The sequence below is a fragment of the Mus caroli genome, chromosome 10 (assembly GCF_900094665.2).
Source record: "Mus caroli chromosome 10, CAROLI_EIJ_v1.1, whole genome shotgun sequence".
Lineage (NCBI taxonomy): Eukaryota > Metazoa > Chordata > Mammalia > Rodentia > Muridae > Mus > Mus caroli.
The window spans coordinates 54,101,251-54,109,217 of record NC_034579.1 but is presented as its reverse complement, the minus strand read 5'-3'; the positions used below and the strand labels follow the sequence as shown (position 1 = coordinate 54,109,217).

Below are 7,967 nucleotides of genomic sequence, written 5' to 3'. Positions count from 1 at the left end.
GAAGAAGTAGAAGAAGAAGAAGGAGAAGGAGAAGGAGAAGGAGAAGGAGAAGGAGAAGGAGAAGGAGAAGGAGAAGGAGAAGGAGAAGGAGAAGGAGAAAACAATCTAAAACCCAGAGGCGAGACAGAGAGAAGGGAATGTGCAGTATGGATAAATACTTGAGATGCTGTGTTGGTAACTATAGACGGGTAAAAGGCTTCAGTTGTGACTGAAGTTGTTCCAGCAATGCCAAGAATTCCAAATGGGGACTTGTTGCATTCAGCTGTTGCGATGGAGCACATTCCTCAGTTCCCAGGTTCTTCTTGTGGAACATAAAGCTCTTTGGGGGTCACCAGGAGAAGCCCACCATTTTATTGTCCTGGCCAAAGAATTAACTGAGAAGTTTTCCTTCAGTGTTTGGCCAAGGAAGCAAATTTTAGTCAAACTTTAAAGAATATTATTAGAACAAGTAATACAAATTTTAATTTTTAAAACTTCTTGTAGGGTTATATAACCTACAGTGATGTTTATTAGAATTTTTAAAAATCTACACCTTCCCCCACTTGGATTTTAAAAAGGAGCTGAAAGAATTGAGTGGCTCTTAATAACAAACAGCTCGGAAGTCTAAGAAAGTAGAGGAACTGCAGGTCTCCTTTGTTACACCACATTCAACGAACCATTGCTAGGAACTTAATTTCTTGTGTAGTGGTTCTCAACCTTCCTAATGTTGTGACCCCTTAATACATTTCTTCATACTGTGGTGACCTTAAACCATAACACTGTTTTTGTTGCTATCTCATATCTGTAATTTTACTACTGCTTTGAATCATAATGTAAATACCTGTGTTTTAGGATAGTCTTGGGAAACTTGTGAAAAAAACTTTTGACGCAAAGGGTCGCGACCCATCGGTTGAGAAACCTTGTCCTGTGGCAAGTCGTGTTTTCAAGAGAAAGTTGAGTGAGGTCAGTCCAAGCCAGGCATGATGGTTCATGCTTGTGATCATAGCACTCAGGAGGCTGAGGCAGGATGATCATAAGTTCAAGACTTAATCTCAACAAAAATCCGAAGTACTACAACAAAACAACAACAACAACAACAAGTGTAATTCTACGCTGGGTGTGATGGTCCATACCTATAACCCCCAGCACTGGGGATGGTGAGGTTGGAGGTGAGTTTGAGGTCATCCTGGGCTACATAGAGCATTGCCGGCCAGGCTGGGCAACATAATGACAGCCTTCCGTATCCCCGCCTCCCCGCAAAAAAAGTTATTCTCAACTGTGTTCTACTTGCTATCTTAGCAAAATTATGAAACTTGGTTCATCTTTACATGGCTTTATTACATTGCCGGCGTCTTCTGTTTTTGTAGTTTATTTTAAAAAGGAGACCAAGGTCAAACATGGTAACGAACAGCGTTGCTTTTATAGAGGGATGCGGATCTAAGGGTGCTGGGGAAAAGAATCAGATGTTTTAATTGTGTAGCGTTCTGTTCATTCAGCCCAATGGCAGGTACTCATCCTGGGAGTTTGAAGCTACAACCATTCTACCTAATACCATGCTACACAGCACTGCCATTGGATAACTTTACAATTCAGGGTTAGTTATGGATGCTAACTTTAGACATGCAGTCCAGAGTTGTAGCCAACCTCCTTAAAATGACCAGTTGGGTGCTTAGGCAGACAACTTAGAACACTCAGAACTCAACTCGGAACAAGCTCTGCACAGGTATCTATTTCCCTAGTTCTCTTATCAAGTCACTTGGTAAAGATTAGCCAAATCGAACGGGCAATCCCTTACTGCTCCATTCCCAGAGGCTCGAATGCCAGAGACCGGTCCCCTAGAATTTGCCCGTAAGGTAACTCTGGAAGTGACAGACATCCCGAAGCCGGGATTCTCCCGCCTTTTGATTGGGCTTTGCAGGAAGCCCCGCCTCAGAGGCTTGACTCAGGGCTGCAATTGGTCTGGTGCGGCTGAGTGGCGGGTCTTGGCCACGCCCCTGCCGTCCGCTGCGCTGCCTGGGCCAGCGCCGTTTCCAGTTGAGAGATGGCGGCCGCCGCAGGTAGATCGCTCCTGCTGCTGCTCTGCTCCCGGGGCGGCGGCGGGGGCGCCGGCGGCTGCGGAGCGCTGACTGCCGGTTGCTTTCCCGGGCTGGTCGTCAGCCGCCACCGGCCGCACCAGCAGCACCGGACGGTGAGCGAGCGCGGCTCCGGGGAGGGCGGGGCGGCGTGGGGAGCCGCGGGCAGGCCGGGGCGCCCGGCGACTTCCCTCAACTCGCGGCCGCCCCGGGGTGGCGGGCCACCGAGCCGCCGTGTCCTTCAGCGCCTGCGGCGGCGGCGGAGAAGGCAGGGCGGGCGGTCGGGCGGGCGGGAGGCAGGAGAGGAGGAGGAGGAGGGGCGACAGCAGGGATGTTCCCGCAGGACTGGGGACGCCAGGGCGGGGAAGGCACGGGACTTGAACCTCTCCCTGACCCGCCTCCGGGCTCGGTCCCTCCTTCCGTCGTTTCTGACAGCTTTGCTCCAATGCTCCCGAACTGAGCCCGGTGCAAGTTGTCCCCTTCTCACCTCCTCTGGGCGGGTTGGAGCGTCCGGAGTTGCCGCGGTTGCCGGTGTGTCAGGAGAGTGGCAGTGCCATGCTGCTGGGAACTGTCCCCGGAGAGCACCCCGGGACCCCAGGAGGCTGCTGCCTCGCCCTCTCCCGGCCCCCTAGGAACACGCAGGAAGGAAAATCAAACTTTATCCTTCTCTGATCAGGTCCCTGCCTGTGCGTGTTCTGCTTCCTCGAGGTGGATGCTGCATTGCTTCAGGAGGCAAATACCATCCCCTCGGGTCCTTAAAGATCCCGGTGGTCCCTTCCGAGGGTTGTGCACGCGTGCCCAAAGGAAGGGCAGCAGGCACAAGAGAGGCGGCATGGCAAGTTGTTCACAGAGGGAGAGATTTAGTAGATTCCATTAACCAGTTCTTGCCGGGTTTCATTGCTTGGCAAAGAAGGAATTCTGTCAATAGCCCACGGGCGTGTGTATGTGTAGTGTTGGAGGTACGGTACCAGAGCTTGGCATGGAGTTCTTGACCTAACAGGTCAGCAGGTTCCCTTCCTTTGGACTTTCGAGGCCCATACGTGTTGGTCTCTGGCCAACTCTTGAGAGAACAAGTGTAGGTTTAATTTCATAAGGTGAACTTGTGTAGTGTGATGAGAAGGCTCACTGCAGCCGGCCCAATAGAGAAGGTGCTGCCTTCAGCTCGTGCATTATGATCTGTCTTGTTCTGATTCCCTGTCTCCTAAGAGGAAAGGACTAGAGCTTTGCAGAGAGGATAGCCCCAGACCTGTGGTAGCATAAAATTGTGGGAACGCACTATGAAAAGAACCGAGGCGCTGAGAATACAAGATAGTATTGCTATTATTAGCGGTAGTGATGGACCTGCGCTTCCTTCTTGTGAGAAGATTGTACTTTTTCATATTTGGCATACTGACATTGCTTTGCTAAAGCTTTTGGGTGAGAGCCGAGTTTTTCTATAGTTCAATTCTGATTTGCATGTATGATAGCCTCCAGTTATGTTCTCTGAAAGACATACAGGCCACCCCCAAAATGTGATGGCAGTCTTTTCTCTCTGAACTATTGGAAGATTTCCCGAGCTATCTTTTTTTTCCAATGAAGCATCTTCCGATTTTGCAGTTTGTTCTTAATACTGTTTGGGTGTGGTATTCAAGTGGTGTTTGAAAATGTGTGCCTCAGATGCACTCACTGGTCTGTGTGTGTCTTCCTTGTAGAGATACTTCAGACAATATTCTTCTGTGCTATTCTGGGGTGGGTAAAAGTGATGAACTGAATCCGTAACTGAAAGCACAATTAAAAATGAAGTGTTATTTTTGAAGGGCAGAAGTGTTGTCATGGGAATGGTGACTTGTAAATGAACTTAGGAGTCCAAGGTTTGAAAAGAGGTGATCGTGATTGTTTCAACATGTAGAAGCAGATTCTGAATTTCTGTTCCAGTTGCTCTAAAGCCATCATGAATGTACCCCCCTTCCTATTTTCTGTGATTCTTCATGTGGCATTCCGTTTGAAAGATGCCTCTTAGGGATTTAACTCTTGATATTTCAAGCCTGAAATTAAGGCCCAGAAGGGAGAAAGACTTGGCCAAGAATGCGCAGCTGGGAAGACTGCTGCCCTTTTGGTCTTCTTTTTATTGTATCCTGAACTACAGTTGCCTTTGCATATCTCTCTTCTCTTATAAAATTAACCCTTTGCATTCCACAGCCTCCAGGAGTAGGAATCGCTAAGTGGATATGGTTTTGAGACACATGTGGTAGGAGACTATGGAATAAACCACTTGATCCTACCTGGGGAGGCACTGGGGCCGAGCGGACACATCCCGTGTGTGCAGCAGATGGCAGTCTGCATCGAACCCGATCACAAGCCTAGCTTGTGGCACTCCTATTCAGCAGTAGTAGGGATAGCAAATTGGAGCCAAGGGTCATAGCTAATAATAACTGCTGCTGCTTCTTGGCTTGGGTCACCTTTGTTTGTTTGTTTGTTTGTTTGAGGCAGGGTCTCACTATATAGTGGAGGCCAAGTGGCCTCTTTTTTTCTTGCTCTTCCTCTCCCTGGTGTTGGGATTATAGGCATGCGCCACTGTGTTCAGCCAGCCAAGAGTCGTCGTTTTAAAAGGAGTGTAGATCAAGTAGAACTTGAATAGAATGGTCAACGTGGGTGCACAGTTATAAGCATAACTGTTTATAACTTCCCCATTAAAGTGTAGTCCAGCCTCCTCTCCAACACAGCATTTGAAATCAAGTCTTACTTTGTTGCCCAGGCAGTCCTCTAGTTCCTGGCTTTAAAGAGATCCCCCTGCCTCAGTTTCCCACCTAGCTGAGACTAAAAATGTGCATCCATGCACTCTGACTTTAGAGCAGCTGTCAACGGAATGCATAGCGGTGAAGATCAATGGCTTTTCCAGGGTTGTTTGTTTGGTTTTTTGCTCCATGTAGTGTGGCTTTACTTCTTGTGTAAAGAGCCTGCTATGATCTAACTCCAGAGAACTACAGTGACTATAGACTGTTTGTTTCGACCCTCCCTGTGCAATTAGTGAAGGTGGCTGCTATTTCCAAAGATGCTCCTTGGAGGGGAACTGCCTTTCACTGTGGGCTGTGTAGGTCCTTTGCTAAATCAAACCGCTTCACCGGGGATTAGGACAGCCTGAATGTTGGCAGTTCCTAGTGGTCAGCCTCTGGGCCCAGTTACAAAATCATAAGCTGCCGTTACACTGTTACAATTTGTAGCTCCTCCTCCCCACACTTTGCAGTGTCCCGGCAGTAATACTATTGCAACTTACCTGAGGCTACTTTGTTTAATACACAGATCCCCTCTGCCCCGACTTCCTGCACCTTCCTGAGGGGGGTATACAGCCAAGGCTGGCTTCCAGCTACCTATGCAGTCAGTCCAAGCTGGTCTTGAACTTGCAGTGATCCTCCTGCATGGGATCCTGGATGAGAATTCTAGTCTCAAACCCTAATTCTCTTGAGTTTCTCCTGGTCAGAATCTGGTATTTTTTCCTGTGCTGCATTCATGCACAAAAATTCTCCTGTATTTGAGCTGGCTTCAGCACTGGCCTCAAGTGTTCCATACATATGTACTGTTAAGCAGATTCTGTTGTCTGAGCTTCAGCCATAACAACCCCCAGTCATTCCACTTATGTCTAAGGTCCATTTCCGGCCAGACACTGACATAAATAAAACTCCTTGCAAGTCTAACTCCCTCACTTCATAAATCTAATAAAACAGAGGAGTGACATCTGAGGTTATATTTGTGGCAAATATGAAAGCCGGGATTGAGCTTACTTTAAATGGAAGGCTTGGTTTATATCTTAACTTTGGTGATTCTTGCCTCTTCATTTTTTTCTGTTCTCCAATCTAAATCCTAATAGAATTTATTACATTCAGGATGCAGGTTGACAGTGTACTCAGCCTGTGAATGACAGCCTAGGTCTCATTTTTGGACTTCCTATCTTACTGGGGAGATAACGCCAAGATGTGTATCTTACTAGTCTTTCCCCACTTGACTTTTTTTGCCTGTTGCCAAGGAAGCCTAATCTGAAATTTTTCTTTAAGCTTGGGTATTGGATGTTACATTTCTTTGTGATGGGTTGGTGGAGAAAGTTGGTACCACCAAGTTATCTCTGTGGTGACCAGTAGCTTTCTGTTCATAATCAGTTAAAATAACGATAATTACCGAGATTATTAGGAATATATGCTTCCATTAGATTCCAAATGGGTTGTTTTCTGTCTACTAAAGTATTGGACTACTGAGGGTCCTGGGAGAATTGGTTTAGAACACACTTGTTTTACTTTCATCTTAAAAATCTTATTTATTTTGAATCCTGTAAAATATTTTAATGAATGAACTTGGATTTATTCATCAAATTCTGATTATTTGATCGTTTTAAGGCTCTGAGGACTTTATCTTATGCTCTGTGAAACTCTTCATACAAGAAAAAAAACTAAACAGAAAATCCACCATTAAGAATTATGTAGTCAAAGACAATGAATCGACAGTCAACCTTTTTATCTTATGTTGGGGCGTCACATAACCTCCTGTTAGGTCTTCTAGAGTATGGTGCCACTATGTGACTCTCCACTAGGATTGAGGCCAAGATTATATTATACTATTTTAGGATATGTGCTCAGCTTTTGAACCTTTTTTCTTAATTGGACTGATTAATGCTAAGCCAGGGCTCATGGACACATTAAAACTACTAGAGTATGTTATTCGGAATATTATAATTATTGTACACAAGTAATTCTAGAACAGAACTCAGAAGCCCTTAGAGCTGTAGTTCTCAACCTGTGAGTCATGACCCCTGGATGGGGCATTGAACAACCTTTTTACAGGGTCTCCTGAAGCCATTGGAAGACACAAATATTTACATTACAATTCATAGCAGTAGCAACACTACAGTTATGAAGTCGCAATGAAAATAATGTTATGGTTGGGGGTCAGCACAGCATGAGGAAGGAACTGTATTAAGGGGTCACATCATTAGGAAGGGGTAGGACCTCTGCTTTAGAGGATGCAGGCACCTGAGAGTGATTGAATGGATTTTCATGGTATCCGTGAATGCAGAGCTGAGAAGGCCTGTTACTTTCTCCATTCCCCCGTCCAGTTCTTTTCCTTCTAAATTACATGGTTGTGGATTTTGCTCTAAAGTGTTAACACTGGTTTTAAAAGGTGAGTTGGAAAAAAAAAGTTAACTGGGGTGTAATTCTTAGAGTAAGTGCAGAGGGTGAGTCAGTCTTGAGCAAGTGTTCTCTGATATGTATCAAGCTTAAGAAACACCTGCCAGGAGGAATTTCTTTTCTGGTCCACTTTATTTGGAGTTCTGTAGGCTTCTTGTATGTTCATGGGCATCTCTTTCTTTAGGTTAGGGAAAGGAAGACCAATGAGTGGATACTTTGTTCCTTCTTAGAATGGGGAACAAAATACCCATGGAAGGAGTTACAGAGACAAAGTTTGGAGCTGAGACAAAAGAAAGGACCATCCAGAGACTGCTCCACCTGGGGACCCATCCCGTATACAACCACCAAACCTAGACAGTATTGCATATGCCAGCAATATTTTACTGACAGGACCCTGATATAACTATCTCTTGTGAGGCTATACCAGTGCCTGGCAAATACAGAAGTGGATGCTCACAGTCATCTATTGGATGGAACACAGGGCCCTTAATGAAGAAGCTAGAGAAAGTACCCAAGGAGCTAAAGGGGTCTGCAACCCTATAGGAGGATCAACAATATGAACTAACTAGTATCGCCCAGAACTATGTATCTAGTTGCATGTGTAGCAGAGGATGGCCTAGTTGGCCATCAATGGGAGGAGAGGCCCTGGTCTTGTGAAGATCATATGCCCCAGTACAGGGGAAATGCCAGGGCCAGGCAGTGGGTGGGTTGGGGAGTAGGGTGGTGGGGAGGGTATAGGGGACTTTTGGGATAGCATTTGAAA

At 46.1% G+C, this 7,967-nt stretch overlaps 1 protein-coding gene across 1 annotated transcript in view; it reads left to right on the top strand.

Annotated features, from left to right (window-relative positions):
• Positions 1–1,998: 1,998 nt before the first annotated feature.
• Positions 1,999–7,967, top strand: part of Mcu (mitochondrial calcium uniporter) — a 168,659-nt gene continuing 162,690 nt past the window's right edge. The window contains exon 1 of the mRNA XM_029482392.1: positions 1,999–2,167. Within this exon, the coding sequence (XP_029338252.1) occupies positions 2,021–2,167 (147 nt within the window). The 5' untranslated portion in view covers positions 1,999–2,020. The remainder of the gene's footprint in view (positions 2,168–7,967) is intronic.